Source organism: Mastigoproctus giganteus, chromosome 2 (assembly GCF_048544385.1).
Source record: "Mastigoproctus giganteus isolate SK-2022 chromosome 2, ASM4854438v1, whole genome shotgun sequence".
In the NCBI taxonomy this organism is placed as follows: domain Eukaryota; kingdom Metazoa; phylum Arthropoda; class Arachnida; order Uropygi; family Thelyphonidae; genus Mastigoproctus; species Mastigoproctus giganteus.
Genome location: NC_143576.1, coordinates 248,846,194 through 248,868,370, shown reverse-complemented (window position 1 = coordinate 248,868,370; position 22,177 = coordinate 248,846,194). Strand labels below are relative to the sequence as shown.

The 22,177-nt window shown below is 35.8% G+C and overlaps 2 protein-coding genes across 2 annotated transcripts in view; one reads left to right on the top strand and one right to left on the bottom strand.

Moving 5' to 3' along the window:
- LOC150090365 (uncharacterized) overlaps nucleotides 1-22,177 on the bottom strand; it is a 314,634-nt gene that overhangs the window by 202,255 nt on the left and 90,202 nt on the right. The gene's annotated exons all lie outside the window — the stretch shown is intronic.
- LOC150090366 (uncharacterized) overlaps nucleotides 1-22,177 on the top strand; it is a 331,637-nt gene that overhangs the window by 262,933 nt on the left and 46,527 nt on the right. The window contains exon 19 of the mRNA XM_090387860.1: nucleotides 15,789-17,220. Within this exon, the coding sequence (XP_090243986.1) occupies nucleotides 15,789-17,220 (1,432 nt within the window). The remainder of the gene's footprint in view (nucleotides 1-15,788; nucleotides 17,221-22,177) is intronic.

Below are 22,177 nucleotides of genomic sequence, written 5' to 3'. Positions count from 1 at the left end.
AAGAATACCAAGTTATAACTGGGAGCATAAATGTTTTGTGATAATTGTCACTAAAGCGAAAAAGAAATTGTTGTGAAAGTGCAGGAAGCTAAAAGTAAATAAAGCACCTGAGCTGATGGAATCTAATTATATTAAAAAAAACAGCCAGAGAGGTAAGCAAACCTTTGTCCATAATTATGAAAGCATAATGGATTAAGAAGAAATTCTTATATATTGAAGATGTGCAATGTCTGTGCTACTCACAAAGAGACAACAAATATCAAAGTGGGCAATTACAGAGCTGCAAGCTTGACATCTTGACTTCAGTTCCTTGTAAAATAATGGAGTCAGTGGTTATAAATGTATTTCAAGATCATCTTGACAGGAATGTGGTTATACAGAAATCACAGTGCATGGCTTTGCTAAGGGGGATAACGTTTCTGACTAATCTGATTGGTTACTATGACACAGTAACAAAACAATTGGATGCAAATAATTTTGGCATCGTATACTTAGACTTCGGGAAACTTTTGACACTATTCTACATGAAGGACTTGTACAAATTAGAGCAGTTTGGTAGTGAGGGTAAATTATGCTATGGATAACCCTCCTATTGTGTTCGCGGGTCAATATGACCCGGTTGCCTTCTTTTAATGCCAATAAATCCTATATTTATTTAAATATTTTGATGCCGCTCTATGACTTTTCCTAATTTACCCTAATAATGGTGTACCTAGATTGACAAAAAAATTTTACAGTTAGTTTTTTTTTATAAATGTAATTGTTACACTTATTGTGCTCAGGTCAATATGACCCAACAATCAGTTTTGTTAAAATTTAAGAAACGAAAAGCAAATTATTATGTTTTTGTTTTATTTGTTTGACTGTATTTTATTAGTTTTGTTTTATTTTCATAGAAATAACTTACATTACCACGTTTCTTAAACAAGTTTCAACATGTGCGTTATGTGCGCGCAGTGAACAACAAGTTGATGCCTGTTGACGCTGGTGGGGGCTTGTTGGCGCCTTCTCGCATATATCTGTCAGTGTGCACTTGTGTGTCAGTTTCTTGGTAAAAATCAAGCCTGGTGCTACTCTAAGAGACAACAGTAGGAAGAAATTATTGAAGACTAAGAAACTGTTGTGTACTAAGCGATTGTTGATGGACAGTGAAATTGAGAATCCTTTGTATGCTTCTTATGGTAATGATAGTACTTCTGAAGTAGAGGACTATTTGTCTGAAGTAGAGATGCATAGTGAAACGGATGATGAAGTGGAACCTATGATTTCAGACAAAGCTGTTGTGGCTAATTATGTAATCTCAAAAAATGGCAATATAGTGTGGAACTGCAACACACCTAATCAACAAGGAAGATTTTTGTCAGAAAATATTATTACATTGAATCCTGGACCAACAAGGTACACGTCTAGAATATATGATATAAAATCCTCCTACTGCTTATTTTTTATGCCAAAAATTGTAAACTTAATTTTGAAGATGTCAAATTTAGAAGGAAAAAGAATTTATGATGACCAGTTGCAAGAACTAACAGTAGTTGAATTAGAAGCATATTTCGGCCTACTGATTTTAGCTGGAGTGTATAAATCTCATGGGGAGGCAACCTCCAGCCTATGCGATGGAAATGTAGGCCACCCTATATTCAGGGCAATGATGTCCCTACAATGATTCCATGTAATTTTGCGAATAATTCCCTCTGACGATAAAGGAACCTGATCACAACATCACCAGACTGATAAATTAGCTGCCATACAGGACTTGTGGGATGAATGGGTTGCAATTCTACCTACGGTCTATAATGTTAACGAAAATGTAACAGTTTACAGATGTGAGTCTGTAAACGCTTATGCATATAACATGCAAGTATACCTCGGAAAAAAAAAAGGTGAACCTCCAGAAAAAGGCCAAGGTAAAAGAGTTGTGCTAGACCTTACTTAAGGTCTAAAAGGGCAAAACATAACGTGTAATAATTTTGTTACATCTTACGAACTGGGGCAGATGCTATTGAAAATAAATACTTGGTACTATTCAAAGAAACAAGCCTGAACTGCAAACCGAATTGGTCTGCAACAGGAAGGAAGCCCTTTCTTCAAAGTTCTACTTCAGCAATAACACAACAGTAGTTTCTTATATTCCGAAACGGAATAAAAATGTGACACTCATGAGCACCTATCACCACGATTCCAGTGTGTGTAATAAAGATCATAAAAGGCCGTGTATGATTTTAGATTATAATAAAACCAAAGGTGCTGTAGATACTTTAGACAAGTTGGTTATAACATACACATGCAGATGACAAACTAAAAGATGGCCAATGTCTATCTTTTATAATATGGACGTTTCTGCTTACGATGCCTATGTTCAGTGGTTCAAAGTAAATCCAACCTGGAATGCTGGCAAACTTACAAAATGTCGACTATTTCTTGAAGAACTGGATAATTCCTTGATTTCTCCCTTACTGAAAGAAAGAAAACACCTTCTTCGAAGTATTCCTGCTACTGAAATGGTTAGAAGAGCACGACCATCAACCAGAACTGCCAAAGCAAGGGAACAGCCGACCACAAATAAGTGTAAAGGATGTAATTTTTGTCCCTCTTCAAAGGACAACAAACCAATATACTATGTTTTAATTTCTAAAAATACGTATGTAAAGCTGATGTACATTACTACTGCCAAGATTGTAAAAAATTAAATGTATGATATAACTACTATGTTTTTCAGATGTACATAACAACTGTTTATCCATTACTGCCATTCGTAAACAATCTTTTGGTCAATAAATGCTACATATACAGTCAGTCCTCGCATAGCACGATTGTTGTGTTCCTAGAAATCCTCGTGCAATATAAATAATAGGGCCTATGGGAAAAATAGGGTTAGGTGCCGACCATCCAAGACTGAATGCACATTTGTAACCAAAACATTACCAAACACAATAAATAATCGTAATAAAATAATTACGTAATAAAATATTGTTAATGCTTTCGCTTCTATCATAAGCAAACTTGTTCTTTGTTTGATCTTTTATCCAAACAGATGACAGCCATTCCACCTCTTTCAATTTTTTGTGTCTTGATCTAATGGATTTTGTTACACTTTGAGTTGTTCCTGCTATGAAAGTTGTTTTTATTTTCTCTGCATTCTCTCTAATTCTCGGCATTGTCTCATTTAGGCCTGTAGCACGTGCAATATCACATGATCTTTCATTTTGCTCAAAGTGTTTCACAATTTCATGTTTTTTTCTCTATCAACAGAGGCGGACTGGCCATGAATCTTACCGGGGGAAACCCCATGGGCCGGAGCCAGAAGATGTTGGAAGCCAGTGTGATTTTGGCCATAAACACTAGTATGAGGTAGCTACAAATTTTCCCGGGTAAGAATTTTTGACCCAGTCCACCTCTGTCTATCAATATTGCTTTTCTTTTTCTCTCTGAATCTGTAGTGTCTTCACCAGGATGCTTCCTTTTCACACCTTTTAAGTATTTTACTCATTTTTAGGGAAAAAAGCACAATTACAAAATTGGGAGGCAAGCTTGATACACATAAACGAAGCTGCACACATGTATCAACTAAATAAACAACACCATAAAGGCAGAGACACACTATTAACACCTCACTAGCTCACATTTTACTAAAGCACATTTCTGGAGGTCACTACCATAAAACAATAAAAACAATTTCCAGTTGCATTTCTGCTAGTGGAATCTGTTTTAAATGGGTAGTAAACTCAATAATACTGCATTTGCAATAATACCGATAGCTGGAATTGTGTGGGTTTTTAACGTTATTATGGTGAAATGTTTCCCCTTCACTGATATAAAAAATATAAATACATTTTCAGAATCTTCTCTTCATTCCTATTGTGTTGTGTTCAGTTGGGGAGATTCCATGTTCAACTGCCATTTCTTGTAAACACAAAGGCGAATCATGCATAAGTGAATTTGGTTCGTGTTATATATGATATCGTTCCCCATTTATAAATCGTGTATGATCAAATTCATGTAGTGTAAACACGTGTTATACAAGGACTGACTGTATTCTTATTTCTTTTATTATTTAGTAAACACATTACTGCCATATTAATTTAACACCAATAAAACGACACCCACAGACACTCGGGTCATACTGACCCGAACACAATAAGTGTAACCAAAATGCAAACACAATAGGAGGGATAAGGGAATGATTGAGTAACAGAAAACAGAAGGTAGTTATAATTGGGCACTGACTTCTTGGACTATTATTATTAGTAAATTTCCTCGGGGTTCAGTGCTGGGCCCTTCCTGTTTTCAATATTTATTATTGACGGCATATCAAACTAATTATCTCAGTTTGCAGATGATGCAAAGGTCAGCAGGGTGGTGAATGCCAGGAAGACATACTACTGCAACAAAACCTCAAAAAATTGGACAGATGAGCTGAGAAGTGTCAGTTGAGGTTTAACAATAATAAATGCAAGGTACTGCATGTGAGCAGCAATAATCCCAGAATAATATACTAATTCAGTGGTACCACACAAAGTAGTGGAGAATGAAGAGAACTGAGATAAATGTACAGTCCAAGATGAAGCTCTCTGAGCAGCGCAGACAGGCTCCTAGACCAACTCATGGCATTATGTCAATGTTATAGAGGAATTCTGCTAACAGAAAGAGGTGACTGTATAAGGCAATGGTTAGGCCATATCTTGATAACGGTACACAGGCCTCATTTTAAGGAGAATGTTGATCTGTTGGAATGAGTGCAGAGAAGAACAACAAGATTAGTCAGAAGCACAAAAGGGTGCTTAACACACACACACACACACACACACACACGCGCGCGCGCGCGCGCGACTTCAATTCTATAAATTGCAGCATCTGGAAACTAGGCACCTGCAAGAAATTCTGATTGAAGTGTTTAAGGCTTTAACTGTTTCAGACCACTAAACAATGGTAACATAATATTCTTTCTAAGACAACACACATAAGGAAACAAAAATTTAAACTGAAAAAAAGATGGTATTGTAGGGTCAATGTGCAAAAATTTGCATTCAGCCAGAGAGAAGTTTCTTCTGATTGTCACAAAAAACTTCCATCTGGCACTGTGGAAGTGGGCAGATTAAATAAATTTTATCAGAGGGAATGGAAAAATGAGATTTTTTTTTTCTTGGCCGATGCTACATAACAGGGGTTCTCAACAAGGGCAATATCACCCCAAAGGGGGTGAAAATTGTTTTTTTGGGGGGGACAAAATCATTAGTAATACAATGACTTGTGGCCCTACAAAGTTAAACCCTACCAATGATATCTTATTCCTTAATATTTAATTTCTCTCATTGGGTTTTCTTTTGCCCTGAGACAACTGATTTTTGACATATAGGTATATTATATTAGGAGTGAGTGAGAAATTTTGATAAAAGGAAGATAGAAGGCGTGATTTAATTCAACTACCTTTGCTTTTCATAGGCATTAAATGATTAAGTGCTTTCAGAGATAATGTCTCTGCAATCCCTGGTTTTGTGCCTTTCTGACAGCTGCAACCTTGACGGCAGCATGGTAGGGGTGCTTTTTCTATTTATTATTTTGTTTCAATGGTCAATATATGAGGCATGGATGGAATGAGGAAATGTTTCAGCGTATTGTTTCTACTTTCTAAGCGACAATTAGTATTGATTTATTGTTTCCTTCTGGAATTTGCACACGATACTGTTGCACATGGAAGACTACTGTACAAATTGGAGCAGTATGGCATTAAGGGCAAGTTGCTACAATGGATAAAAGGATGGTTGAGTGGGAGATGTTTCAATGGTCAATATATGAGGCATGGATGGAATGAGGAAATGTTTCAGCGTATTGTTTCTACTTTCTAAGCGACAATTAGTATTGATTTATTGTTTCCTTCTGGAATTTGCACACGATACTGTTGCACATGGAAGACTACTGTACAAATTGGAGCAGTATGGCATTAAGGGCAAGTTGCTACAATGGATAAAAGGATGGTTGAGTGGGAGAAGACAGAGAATGGTAATCAATGGATATTGCTCTTCGTGAACTAATGTTATTAGTGGAGTCTCCCAGGGTTTGGTGTTGGGTCCACTGTTGTTTTCTGTATTTATCAATGCTATTGATGAAGGTATATCAGGGTTAATATCTAAGTTTGCAGACAATATGAAGGTTGGCAGGGTTGTTAATGACAGTAATGATAGTACACAACTGCAACAGGATCTAGAAAAGTTGAGCAGATAGGCTGAGAGGTGGCAACTGAAGTTTAACATTGACAAATGTAAAGTACTGCATGTGGGTAGCAGTAACCCCAGAGTAACATACCAACTGGGTGGTACTACACTCAGGGCAGTGGAGAATGAAAAGGACCTGGGGATAATTGTGCAGTCAGATATGAAGTTTTCTGAGTAGTGCACACAGGCTGCAAGCTCATGGTGGCTTGTCAATGATATACAGGAATTTTGCTAGCAGCGATAAGGAGGCGATTGTTTCCTTGTATATAGCAATGGTCAGGCCACACCTTGAGTACTGCATACAGGTCTGCAGGCCTCATTTTAGGAAGGATCTAGAGCTGCTGGAATGAGTACAGAGAAGGGCAACAAGATTGGTGAGTGGAACAAAGGATTTCTATTACCAAGAAAGGCTTAAGTTCTGCAAACTGCAGTGCAAATTAACATGAATGACTCCTTGGATTTTCATTTCTTGTAATATTTCTTCTTCTGCTATAGTGAGGAGATCCCATTCAGAGATTACTCCTTTCGAGGTGTTTAAAGTATTATGGGGTGTAATTGATACTGGGATTCTGCCGAAAGTGGGCATTTTCATTAGTTGCTCTGACTGTCGTATATTGGCTGTCTCAATTAGTAGGTCGCCTGATTTTAATCTTTTTACTGCTTTTGGAGTTCCAGCTAGGCCACTGGAAGGTGATCTAATTGAGGTGTATAATGCCTTGAATGGTTTGAGCAAGCTCAATGCTAATGGGATTATTTCTCTTGCTCAGTTTACTCAACTGAGGGGACACAAATTCAAATTGAGGAAACAATCGTAGAATAGATATGCGGAAATTTGCCTTTAGCTATTCCAGATGGGAATTTGTTCCCAGTAGTGGGAACAAATTCCCATCTGTTTTAGTGGAGGTCAACAACTTAAATAAGTTCACGGCAGAACTAAACAAACATTTGGAGTGGATGGATGGGAAGGATTTTTTTTTTTTTTTTTTGGCTGATGCTATTTAAGCTTGCTTTCTTGCATCATAAGCCTCTGCTAATGGTAAAGTTGTTTATTTTTGATCTAGAGTGCTTTTGTTAAATAAAAATAGTTTATATTTTATTATTTAATTTTTTGTAGTTATTCAACCCATCATCAATCATGTCAGTGCTGAAAAGAAAGTGTCAACGGTATCTGGATGAATATCTGGCTTATGGTTTTATTGAAAGCCCATTTGACTCAAGACAGCCTATGTGTGTTATGTCTAATAGTTCTTTTTCAATGATACTATGAAACCATCAAGACTTTTAGATCACTTAAAAAGTAAACATCCTGAAAAAGTTGGTAAACAGCAAATATTTTAAAAATTTAAAACAGAATTTTGAACAATGTAACACTGTTACTTCCTTATTTAAGAAGGTTGGTTGGATTAGCTTCTATGGCTATAATGCACCAAACTTATGATTTATGGCTTATTCAATGATGTCTTTTGTTATGATTTTTATATCAAATTGTAGTAGTTATGCGTTTCAGAAACTGGAAGACTTCGGATATATTAGATTTATCTGACAATATTGTTCGTAATGAAAATGTGTCCATTCCTTTTAAGGATTTAAAGGTAATCTGACATTCTCGTGTAAAGTTAGGGCAGTCAAGTAGAATATGTTGGACGGTTTGCACTGTGTGACAGTCAGAGCACTGAGGCGGAGATTCAGTTCGGAGCAGATAGGAGTGGGTAACATTGGTGTGTCCTATTCTTAATCTGCTAAGTATAACTTCTTCTTGTCTGTTGGTTCTTGTACTGCTTTTCCATTGTTGTAACAAAGGTTTTATCTGTAATAATTTGTTACCAGCCTGTTCCTGCCATTTTTGTTGCCACTATTTTTCGCCACTATTTTGAATTGTAATTTTATAGTCCAAGTATGGTATTTTTATGGTATTGTTGATTGGGCTTTCTACTTTTTTTGCTGCTTGGTCTGCCTGTTCATTGCCATCTATTCCTACGTGTCTGGGAACCGAGCAGAAACTTATCTTTTGCTAGTTTCAATAGTGTGTTATGTATTTTACATACGGTCGGATGGGTATTTATGGTGTTATCCTTTAAGGCTTGCAGAGCATTGAACGAATCTGTAAATATTATACTGTTGGCAATGTTGGTTAGCCATATATGGTTCATGGCCAGTTGTATAGCCTCCAGTTCTGCCGTATAAATGCTGCACTCAGTTGGAAGTAGTTTGGAAGTGATGGTATTCGGGAATTTGGCTGCTATTCCTACTTTGGTTTCTGTTTTGGAACCATCTGTGTAGATCAAGATAGAATTACAATGTTGGTCTCTGTAGGCTGCGTGTAATCGTTGGAAATTTTGTGTAGGTAGGGAATCCTTGTTCCATTTATGCATAAGGAGATTGCATATCATTTGAATGGTATCCCAAGGTGGATATGGAATTTTAGGAGAAATTGCTATCTGACTGAGATCTAAATTACATTGCTGGATTAGGTCTCTTAAATATATGCCTGCTGGTTTGTTAGCATTTGGATGTGCTCTATATAAGTTTTCCAAACTTGGTTCGTGTAGGATTGTCCATGTCGGGTGGTCAGGTATTGATTTTATCTTTGCAGCGTAGTATAAGAGCAAGTTTTGTCTCCAGAGTTGTAGTGGTGGTTCATGAGCCTCTGTATATAGACTGAGGACTGGTAGGTGCAATATGCTCCTAAAGCTGTTTGTAAAGCGCTGTGGTGCACTGGATCAAGCCACCTCAGGGCACTCGGTTTGGCTGAGTTATACACGGGGGCTCCATAGTCTAGTCGAGATCTTATGAGGACTCTGTATAATCACACCAGAGTAACTCTATCTGCACCCCAGGTCATTGCAGACAAGACTCTCAAAATGTTTAGTTTCTTGAGGCAGTTTGTTCTTAGTTGTTTTATATGTTCCAAAAAAGTTAGTTTTTTTATCAAGAATAAGTCCAGGAAATTTTATGGTTGGCTTGATTGGGATTAACTGTCCATTAAGTTTTAATTCCAGATCTAAATGAAGGTTTCTTTTCCTACAGAAGTGCACGCCTATAGTTTTTTTTTGTGTGGAGATCGTGAAACCATTTTCCTGAGCCCAGTTGCTGACCTTGTTTATTGCACCTTATAACTGGCATTCTATTGTTCTCATGTTTTGGGATTGGAAAGAGATACTGAAATCATCTACGTAAAGAGCTGTATTTACGGAGGATGGTATATGTTGGGTTATAGAGTTTATTTTTATTGCAAACAAGGTGGCACTGAGGACTGATCCCTGCAGTACTCCTTCTTGTAGGAACACCTTTGAGTGTGTAGTTTGTATTCGTACTTGGAAAGTTCGATGCTGTAAAAAGTTCTGGATGAAAACAGGGAGATGTCCTCTTAGCTTTAAGTTATATATGTCCTGGAGAATGCCATAGTGCCAGGCTGTATCGTATGCCTTTTTGATATTGAAGCATATCATGACTAAATGTTGTTTTCTAATGAAAGCATTTCGTATGTTGTTTTCTATTTTAACCAAGAAGTCCAAGGTTGATCTATGTTTCCTGAAGCCACACTGCACTGGGCGCAAAAGGTTATGGTTTTCTAGGTACCACATGAGTCTTGAATTTATAATCTTTTCCATTAACTTTCCTAGGCAGCTGGTGAGTGCTATTGGACGGTAGCTGTTTAGATTAGTAGGATCTTTGCCAGGTTTTGGGAACGCGAGGACAATTGCATGATGCCACATGTTAGGAAACTCTTGTTCCACATAAATTCTGTTGTATAAAAGATGTATAGATTGTAAAGATTCTTCACTGAGTTTCTTTATCATTATATAATTGATGCCATCTGGACCTTCTGCACTTTGTTTTGTTTGTGACAGTACCTTATGGAGTTCCGTTATGGTTAATGGATGGTTATATTGTTCTACATATTTTGTGGAGAATTTTAAGTTGTATTTTTCTTGATGATTTTCATATTTCTGGAATTTCGATGAATAGGATGTGGTGGCAGATATTTTGGCGAATGTTTCACCTAAAGCATTTGCTATTTCTTTTGGATCAGCGATGTCTTGTCCTTGCCAATTGATAATTGGATGTACTAAATTTTGGTATCTATTTTCATTTTTCTTATTTTATCCCAAACTGTTTTAGTATTTGCAGTTCTATTTATGGTTGAGGTGAAACGTATCCAGGAGGCTTTCTTGCATGCCCATCTGACATATCTTGCTCTTGCTCTTATTTTTTTAAAATGTATTAGATTGTCTGTGGTAGGACTTTTGCAAAAAATATTCCATGCTCTGTTTCTATCTCATTTTGCTTGGGTACATTCCTAATTCCACCAAGGATTTGGGAATAGAGGAAGTTTGGTAGACGTTTTTGGCATTGATTGTTCTGTTGCTTGGCTAATTTGATTCGTTACATATTGTACTGCTTGGTCAATGGTTAGTTGTCGGGCTTTCTGTTGTTCGATTACTACTAAATTTTTGAATTTTTCCAAGTCTGCTTTGTGAAATTTCCATTTGGGTTTTCATCTGGATTGACATAGGGTGTCTTTTGTTAAAGTGACAATAATGGGGTAGTTGTTATTGTGTAATGGTTCTTCATGAACTGTCCATTCTAAAACAGGATATAATGCTGGGGAGCATAAAGTAAGGTCTATCGCTGAGCTCGTTCCTGTTGGAAGGTGGAAATATGTGTGTTTTCCACTATTCAGGAGGATTAGATTTTTGGCATCTATTACTTTTTCTATTTGATGTCCTCTTTTATTAAAATCAGTATTTCCCGTAAAGGGTGATGTCCATTTAGATCCCCCATTATACAGTAGTGAGGGGGTAGTTGATCTATTAGTTCTTCTAAGTCTTCGTAATTTATTTCTTGGTTCGGGGGTAAATATATTGATACTATTGTTATTAAACTACTTGTTGCTATACGTACTGCTACTGCCTCAAGAGTGGTTTGTAGGTGGACTGCTTGGACTGGTATGTGAGAATTGACAAGAATTGCTACTCCTTCGTGGGCTATAGAATTATTTATTCGGTCTCGTCTATGTATAGTGTAATTCTTGATTAAGACTGTATCATAAGGTTTTAGATATGTTTCTTGTAAGCAGAAACATATCGGGTGATATTGAGAAATTAAATCACGAACATCGTCAACATTCTTACGGAAACCTCGGCAATTCCATTGAATAAAGGTACTACTCATTGTTTTGTTTTAGATGAGTTTTCTTGTTACTGTTTTAAATTTTTCTGTCCGTGGTTTGTCTTTTTTAGGGAAATATGGCTTTCCAGTGTCCATATCTTCCTCGGCAAATATTTCTAGAATGGGCTCTTCTTCTTGTGTTTTTCCTGCTGTGTCCATTTGTTCAGCAGCATGGTGCATTATTATGGAAGTATCTTCTTTGGTTTTTCCCTGCAGCGATGAAATTACTGTTGGTGGAACTGAGATAGGGGTGTTTGCCGCCTCTTCTCATTTCTGCTGTTTTGGGGGCATGAGCCATTTACGTGCCCAATCCGGCAATGATTCTGGTGCGATTGTAACTTCGGTTTGTGATCCTGTTGTTTGTTGGTTCTGGGTTATTTGTACTACTTGAGCTATCTGTGCGTAGGTAGATTTCATTGTGTTGGCTGGTTGTATCGTCTTTCTGGCTTCCTGGTATGTAACTTTGTGTTCTGCTTTGTATTTTTGGATTTTCCTTTCCTGTTTCCCTCTTTCGCATTCTCGAGAGTAGGCAGTGTGGCTTCCACTACAGTTTGGGCATTTAGGGTGCTCGGTTGTGCATTCTTGATTGGTGTGTTCTCGGGAACCACATTTGGCACATATTGCTGTTCCTCTGCATGTTTTTTGTGAATGTCCGCATTTTTGACACTAAAGCATCGAATAGGATTTGGCATGTAGGGTCGGATTTGACAAAGCAAGTATCCTGCTTTCAAGTGCTGTGGTGGACTTGGAGTGTTGAAAGTTAAAATGATATTTCTGGTCTGGATGATTATTCCTTCTTTTTTTACTGTTATTCTTTTAACATAAATGACTCCTTGGGTTTTCATTTCTTGTAATATTTCTTCTTCTGTTATAGTGAGGAGATCCCATTCAGAGATTACTCCTTTCAAGGTGTTTAAAATATTATGGGGTGTAATTGATACTGGAATTCTGCCGAAAGTGGACATTTTCATTAGTTGCTCTGACTGTCGTATATTGGCTGTCTCAATTATTGCCTGATTTTAATCTTTTTACTGATTTTGGAGTTCCAGCTATGCTTTCCAGACATTTTTGTATCAGGAAAGGGGATAATTTTCCAGTGGACTGTTTGCCCGTAGAATGAATGATGAGATACTTTGGAGCGGGTATCTCATATATATCGGTTTTTTGCCTTTTGGCCATGTTTGTACAAATTCCTTCACGTTCTTGAGTTGATTAGGCCATGTCAGAGGATTTTGTGACTTTGTTGTAAGAATCCATGCTGTTTTCTCCATTTTGCCCTGGGAGTGAGAGCTTTCCCTCCCAGGTTTCCAGCCCCGCCACGTGGAGGCAGGAGCGGTGCCACCTAGTAACCAAGCGGGAAAAAAAAGGGGGTTAGTAAGTGATTAATATAAAGAAAGGTGACTTTTCCTTTCTGTATTAGTAAGTTTTAATGTGCTAAATGTTATTAATATATGCAGTAGGAGTTTAAGGAGATTGCAAAAACTCACACAAAAAATAAGCTCTTTATAATAATTGGCACGCTAGAAAATTCGCTGAAAGGTCGCTCGAATCACTACACTTGGCACTCGGGACCTATTTAAGAAGAACACACAAACAAATGGTGATGGAATGACTGCATCTTATACAATCGCAGAAATCACTGCAAAAACTGGTAGTGCTTATACAGTTGCTGAGACTGTTATACGACTCGCATTAGAGACTGTAATTTCAACAGTGATGCATCAAAATCCTTCCGGTATTTTAAAAACATTGCCACTGAGCAACAATTCAATTCAAAGATGAATTGATGAGATGTCAATTAACATTGAAGAGCAGCTAATTAACAAGCTAAAAACAAGAAAATTTTCTATTCAGATTGATGAAGCCACAGTTACTGATAGTTAGGACCTTCTAATTGCATACATTCGTTATTTCAATGATGATTGTAAATTGCAAGAAGAGATGTTTTTTGTAAAATCTATAGAAACTGACTGTACCGGAGCATCCATTTTTGCTGCTGTAAAAACATGGTTTGATGAAAAACAAGTACCACTGGAAAATTTGATATCCTGTGCCACTGATGGTGCTACCTCCATGGTTGGAAGGCATAAAGGTTTTATAGCCCACCTAAAGGAAGTATGTCCCAAAGCTCTTGCAATACACTGCACTGTGCACAAACATCATCGGGTTGCAAAAATATTAGTCCAGTTCTTTATAAATCTCTCAGTGTAGTTATTAAAACCATCAATAAAATAGTCACATAGCAAATATGATTGCCTTTTCAGAAAATTTTGTGTTGATAATGAAGAACAGTATGTGAAGCTTCTTTTACATAGAAGTGTTGTTGTTGGTTTAGGGATTTATTAGGCGAATCGACAACTATGGCCATAGTACGCCAAAACAGAAGTCAGATGGCTTTCTAAAGGAAACTGTCTAACAAGATTTCTAAATCTTTTTGATACGATAGTTTTTTAGAAAGCAAAGAAGACAAATTTAGCAAAGGAGATCAGCAAACACAAAAACAACATATACTATATGGCTTGGATTTTTCGAAAACTTAATGAAGTACAACTTCAAGGGAAATAATTGCAGTGATAGACTGCAAATGCATATTAAAAGCCTTCACTAAAAAACTGGAAATATTTGAAAGCAATTTAATGAGAAACAATTTCATGGTATGTAAAAGTTAGCTGAAATCAATGAATTTCTCACCGAGAATGATCTTCAGAATTATTCAGATCATTTGTGCTCTTTAAAAGGTGAAATGAAAAATAAGATTTTCAGATTTATTTTCTTTTGAAGTGAAGCTATGGATGTTAGATCCAATTGTATGCAATGCCAGGTCTGCTAGTGAAGAAATTCAAGAATTCATTGAATTAAAATGTAACAAAGAATGCAAATATAAATTCAAAAAAGGTGGAATGGCTGAGTTGTAGGGATTAAAAACAACTAAACTTCTTTATCCAACAATATGGTCTGAAATGGCCAAAGTACTTCTTTGGTTGAAAGTGGTTTTAGTTCAGTAAATAAAATATTACCAAAAGAAACAGAATTGATATACATTCAAGAGGAGACATTAGAATTAAACTTAGTAACATCACACCAAACATTTAACTTTTAGCTGAAAAGCATCAGGCTCAGAGATCCCATTGAATAAAATGAGTAAGTATAAAGTATTTTCTTATTTAAAATTTCATTGGGGACAATTAGGGAAAAAAACTGTCTAAAAAAGCCCTTTAAGGGGCAATAATTAAAAAAAGGTTGAGAAACACTGCGGTATAAGCTTACTTCTGTTGAATCATTTGCTACTATTTATACTAATTAACAAAAAATTAAATTGCAGCTAAAGAGAAAGATGGACTTTCTTTTATTTTAGCAGGTTAAATAGTTATAATTATCATATCATTTATAAAAGATTGAAGTAAAAATCCAAATTCTATGATTTCATGATTCCAATCATATTCCTTAGTTTTTTAGAAACATAAGTTATTGGTATCAAATATTCATAATATTCCAGTTATGTTACTGAAGTAAGCACTCTACATGAAGCATTTATGGACATATGAAAAAGTTTCCTATCAACAAGATAAACCAAAACTAGCATTCTTTGGGTACACCTTAACTGCTTTTTTAATAAAAACTGCAAGAGAGTTAGCCACTACAGAAAAGCTATAATAATAAGTTGTCTACAAAATTAGACAGCACCTAGAAAGATCCTTATTTATCTTATTATAATGGGAGAAACCACATTAATAATTTCCTCTACACCACACAGTTATTCAAAAAATTCTTGCCTAATTAAAGTTAGTTCAGCCCTTTGCAAGCTGGTTGCTTCTCAGTAAAAGGCTCCATTATTCTGAAATATTTTAAATCCTGGAGAAAATTTTTGAACAATACACCTTTCGTCACTACTACTAAAACCCGTAACTGAATTATTTGGAGTGATAAAATATCAAAGACTCAGAATATGAGGGGTGGGGGGGGCAATGACAGCTAATCCTGCCAACTAGGCCAAAAACTACTGGGGGGGGGATGACAACATTGGATACAAGGATTTTGACAAATCTTCGTTCAGATCCAAATTGCAATCACTGTGCCACTAATAATACCTCTAACAGCTTTCAGTAGAAAAATGTTAGAATAATCAGGAAGGATGAGAACTTTTTACTTATCAATGACCAGAAAACATATTTTTTAAATTATCCTGCATCAAGTTCCTGTTAGGATCAAATACCCAGTCACTTTATACAATGCACAGATTATAAGAAAAAGAGGATTAAATTTACCTTGTGTGTGTGTGTGTGTGCTATTTTTGTTTCTTCATAATGCTATTTTTTTACTCAAAAATTTAAAGGAAGACTGACTAGTTTTAAAGCAGAGTCCTTTTGAAAGGAATTGATTCAATTTTTTAATCTATTATTCCAGAAAGGAAGAACTGCTGAATACTATTTACACAATTCTACAGGAAAATCAGATCTCAGACCATCACCTATAAATAATAATAGCAACAACCATGGGTCAAATGTCAAGGATACAGATAACAAAGGTAGTAAACAGAATGAAACAAATGCCTCAAGTGAATCCTTGAAAACTAAAGAAAATCATGTAAGTAAAATAGTTGCAACAAAAGAACAAGAAACTGAAAATGATGCACAAAAATCAGAAGGAAAAACTGAAGAAAACTCTAAGGGTGAAGGAAATGTCACCAGTCCAGAACCTATTAGCAAAGATGAAAAGGATATTACTACTCAAGAAGAAAATAAAACTAATAAAGAAAATACAAATGCAGAAGAAAAAGAACAGGTTCAAGAAAGTACAACTGAAAATAGTTCAAAAACTGAGATCAACAGTACTCAGTCAAATGATAAATCAGAAAAAGAAGAAACTGAAGCACAAGAGGATGAAACAGGAAAAGAAAATTCAGAAGCTAATCTCATTAATGTGAATGGTCAGTTAGAAAATAATTCTGAGCCATTAAAGACACCTGAGTCTGATCCAAACATGCCTGTAGAAAATGACAGCAGCAGCAACAAAACAAAACAAGCTGAAACAAAGAACGAAGAAAGCTCTGAAAATAAAGAAACAAATGAGTCTGAAAACACAGAAGGAAAAAATTCTGAAACTGAACCTGACACAGAAGCACAAAATTCTGCAAATAATGAAAAGTCTAAACATGATGAAAAAGAAACAAAGGAAGAAACTACAGAGTGTAGTGAAGCAAACACAGGTGATCAACATTTAGAAAAATCTGAAAATAAAGATTTAGGAAAAACTGAAAATAAAGATTTAGAAAACACTGAAAATAAAGAAGAATCTTCTACAGATCCAAAAGATGAAAAAGCAGAAAATAATGAATCTTCTACAGATCCAAAAGAAGAAAAATCAGAAAATAATGAATCTTCTATAGATCCAAAAGAAGAAAAAGCAGAAAATAATGAATCTTCTACAGATCCAAAAGAAGAAAAAGCAGAAAATAATGAATCTAGTACATCTAGTAAACCTAGTACGTCTACTGAAGAAAACATTGTGGAAACAAATGTAACCAGTGAAGAAAATATAAATACAGTAGAGCCAGACAATGAAAGCAAAGTTGAAAACAGTGAACCAGAAACCCATTCAGTTGGTGAAACTGACAACATGGAAAAAAGTAATGATGAAAACAGCAGGTGTAATTCAAGCAATGATAATCCAAATAAAGATACTCCTAAAGAGGCAAATGAAAAAGATGATACTGAAAATCCTCCAAAAACTGAGATTTCTAAACCTGATGATAATCTGAAACATGATGAACCAGAAGAAGAAGAAAATGAAGACATAAATGAAAGTGAAGAGAATAAGGATGATTCTACTCAAATCAGTAAGTCAACATTTTATTTATACACATATATATACTTGAAATTACTTTCAAAGAAAATTTGTATTTTACTAACTCCATATTAGTGTTTACTTTATTCAGTTTTACAGTTGTTTTAACTTTTGTTACTATCAAGTCAAGAATTTTTCTGGATTTTTAACTCTTTGCCAGCACCATAGCATCTGACAGATGTCACATTTTTTAAAATTTTTCTGTTGGTTTTTTAATTATATTTTGTATTTTAAAATAAAATCAAATTTTCATAATGTACCTTTCTCCACAAATATTCTCTAAATGACAATATAGAATTTTCTGTTTTTGTTTTTATACTATGAGAAACAAGGTACTGTACTACCAAAAAAATTTAACTTTTTGTTCAGTATTTAACAGATGACATATGTCATCTGTTAAATACTGAACTCATGATTGCATTAATGTTTCTTGTATTGTGTGTAACTCCACTTATTGCATCTGTAATATGCTAGTGTAAGTTGTCTAATTTTCCACAGATCTTTGGTTTTGCTAACTTTGCAGAAATGAAGCACAAACAGCTATGGTATCTGTCAGATGACATGTGTTTCAGTTTGAAGAAAAAATGACCTTAAAAATTCAAAAGGGAATATTATAAAAAAATCACTATTATTATTGGTTTCTTTCATTAATTTTTGTTTGATATTTTGTAATCGAGTTTTGTAATTCTCATTATTAATAAAAACAATTTTCAATTAAACAAAAAAGTTAAAAATGAAATTTTCTATAAAAAAAATTGCATGCCCCCTATCTTTACTGGGTAAAGAGGTGACAGCAATCTTTTTATTCAAAAAAAAAATTGTTTTCCAACATATACAATGGACACTATACTTTTATTCCACTTCTTTTCTTCTATGCCTATCAGATCCATCTCCTAGCAGGATGAGGAACTAGAAGATGGAAATAAATGGGCCTGGTACCCCACCCCCTTAAAATTATCACTCATCATTTCAGAGGATTTATTCATTTTTCTTTCTTAACTTTACTGGAAAATTTCTAGCAGCATTTTCCAAATTGGAAAGTCGTGATTTTTTACTCTTGGTCTTAACATTCAATGTGATGCTAGTAAACATCTTGTTAAGTGCAGCAAGTTTTAATTAATTTAAATGTGTCACTGTTTTAAGTAGTTTTATACTAAAAAGAAACACAGAATGTCAAAAGATAGTGGATTCTTAAATATAAACTCTTAAAAATAAATTCTTAAATATTGCAAAAAAAAAAAAAAAAAAAAAAGTGGTATTTATCAATACACTGTATTTTTAAAATATGCAAGGCATCAGCCATGGAGACCAGTGTCACTTATCCAACTAAAAAACTGTTCCAGCCAGAAGAATAGAGAAATATTTCCATCAACACATTTTTAATAAAAAAATAAATAAAAAAAAAAAGTTCAATTTATACTCCCGCACAACCACTATGTCAGAGGAGTTGCAGTTAATCATTTTGACAAAATACAATGAATTGCCACATTTAGCAGTCATATTAGCTCAAACCATAGTCAACTTAATATATATAACTTTATATATATATATATATATATATATAAGATAATACAACCTGATTGGCTGGATTGCATGAGGCTAAGGCCACACTATAATATACAGGCTGTTATGCTGGTACAGTGACGTCACAGTCAGTAGACTGTGACGTCGCTAGATGTCAGTAGACATCAGTAGATGGGCCGCCTACAATAATTTTTAATGTATTTACGCACATTTTCTCAGCTGTCTTGTCAATTTTTTCTCCATTACCTCTCAATTGATTAAAATTGATCTTACTTATTTTGCAGTACATATTTCAGATTCCATAACGAAATGTATTTCAGCATTTAAATAATGAATAACGCAATTTTTTTGCATTTTTTTTTTTTTTAGTAGCTTTTTACATAACTTAAATTCTTTCATTTTTTTAAAATACCTACCCATTTTTATAAAACAAGACAGATATAAAGGGCACCTTGTCTCGCGGAACCCCTGAATTTTATCACGGAACCCTGGGGTTCCGCAGAACACACTTTGGGAACCGCTGTCATGGGTGGTGTCCATCAGTTCGTCAGTATGAAGCCCATGCAATGGGGAAAGGATAAGGCCTGAAGAAGTTTGAATGGGGAATGACTTGCAGTGCTAGGAAGCCAGGGTCCAGCATCTGAACAACTATAGGCATTGTCAGCTGTTAGATGGCTGCCACAGTGAAGGTGTGGAGGAAATGGTCTGAAGAAGGACACACAACCACCCAATATGAAGGGATAGGCTTCACTTGGGAGTTGTTGTTATTTGGTTTTTAGGAGCATTAGCAACTAAGGCCATATTGCTCTGGGATATGCGGTGGTCATTCCCTGACCTTTCCGCATCCTCCGTATTTGGTGGTCACGGGCTTGAACCCCGGTCTAATCAAGAAGCATGTGCTACGCACTGCTGCTCCTTCCCACCTGGCTATGGAGGTGCCTACTTGGGAGTGAATAGTGGTTGATATGTGCTGTCTGAGACAACAGATGGCTGGTGAGCCCTCAATTAATGGCAGACTGTGATCAGAGCACATAGAGACATTTCCAGCACACCATCCAATGGACACTCTTGCAGATAAGTCTACAGAATAAGTGACCTGTTCATGTGCTCATATTGACTAATCGTCATTACGTACCTGTAGTAGGCAAAGGAACGCCAATCCTAGACATTGGAACAATGGAAAGGAGTTGTCTGGTCTGATGAATCAAGGTTTCAGCTCCATCATGCTGATGGATGGGTGTGTACTTGAGGGTGAACGGCTGCTGGATGAAAACAGACCAGTGGCAGGGATATCACAGTTTTGATGTTTTCATAGACATCGTTGGGTCCCCTCATCCCCACTGAACATCTTACTGCCAGATCCTACACAGCATTGCTTCAGACTGTGGGGGTGGCTTTTTTTTCTTATATTTATTATTATTTTATTTTTTGTTTAGTTTATATTATTACTATAGTATTTATTATTATTTATATTCTTAAAAATCCCCACTTTGCATCTGACTAGTTATCTCACAGAAGAATTCCGGTCCTGGGTTTTTTTTTTTTATATTAGTGCACTCCTCCTTTGGATTTTTTTGCTGTGTGTTCAGAAATGACCAAACACTATTTGCATTAAGTTAGATACAATTAGTTTATTATACATAATTACAAATAAAAGATCAAGCAATTCATTACACATTATTCATTTCATATATAGGTACATGGCATGGATTACGTTCCTGGTCATTAGGCTCTCCTATCATCATCTTCTTAATATTCGGCAACTAACACATTCCTACGATCAGTTTCACCTAACTCTTTCTTAAATACAATTGACATTTTTTTATTTATTAATCATACTTATCTAGCACAATCCTACATTCTTCTTCATGGTTAACACAATTCTTCTTCTGGAATTTAATGTCCACTTTACACATTATTCTATTCTATTCTCACCCTAACACATTAAAATTACATGTTAATAAAATATACATTGGTTTATTTATTTCTTCATCCTCTCAGGTAAACTTCAGCATTTAGCGACTAATTTCTCTACTTCAGTAATATTATATAAGTAACATACAACTGTACCTGCTTTATAGGTTAACCCGTCCAAAATTATTAACTTCCTTCCATTAATTAATTAGCAAATAGACCACACCTGTAAACAATCCTTCATTAAACTATTTCTATGATATTTCCTTGCTTATCTATACAACATGCATTGAATTAACTGTATGTTTCCCTAAATCTCAATTAATATTTATCTAATCTTCCCTGCAGTCCTTTGCAATTACATAGAGGTATATTCGTTGTTTAACCACTTACTTCTGGGGATTTGGATCCTACCGCTAATTCAATGTTTAGCCTGTGACTTTCTGCTCTGCATCGGATCCTCCATTGGTTTGTGAACGTTCTTCCCCGATTCCAGATTGCTAACTTCTGCCAGGGACACTATTCGCTTTGCCGATCATCCTTGGTGTCGTATCCTTCTTTGCTGTGCCGGATCATTCAGTAGGAGTCGCTTCCCATCACTTTATTTCTACAGGACGGTACGGTGTTCTTCCGTAAGCATTATCTCGCTGTCTTCCTTTCAAATATATCTCTCGGTGGACGCTCTCGGACTTCTATGTTCCATCTCGAGAAAGTTCCCCTTTCTGTAACTTATCTACACTTTATTAAAGCTATCAGAATTTAGTCAACTCACCATAACTGGTTCTACTGGTGGATCGCTTCCGGGGACTGTTTCCTGAGCCTATCTCTCCAAAACCACCTTTCTCGCCCTCAAAAAAAACTTTATCATTCCCGAAAAAAACTTTATCACTCCCTAACTCGTGCGCTCTTGCCTTTTTATTTCCCAAAATTTCGTAACGCCCCTCCCTTTCTCAACCAATCATTTCTATCTGACCATCATCGTCTCCATTCTCATTTGCCTATGAACCATGACACGATGGTCGAGCCCCTTCCGGTGTAGAGAGGACTTCCGTTTCTAGAGAATTCTCGAATATTCTGGAAGGTGATCGAAATTTCGGAGCTCAGAACCCATCCGGAAAACACCTGCGTCCATTTACTTGATTCGTCTCACCACGCCTGCTCTGTTTGCAGTAAACAAGAACGCCCCCCGCTGGTACCCCTATTGTCATCTCTGGAGCAATCCGTCCCTTGCCATTCTATCAGTTGACCCCCCCCACTGTTCCGTCTTGCTATCTTGGCTTGCTGATTCAGGTGTGGGCACTGATTCAAAACTCTTTCTAATGTTTATTTCCATGGTATATTTGCTTTTACATTAACTATAGACTCCACTTAATTAAATTCCATTAGCGTGAGACCAACTATCTTAAACAATATTTGTGACTTTAAGTGTTTTCTTGTAAGGTTTACAATATCACTCTATCTAGCATTCTATCATTAATTATATAGACATTTAATTTAATTTGTAAGACTTT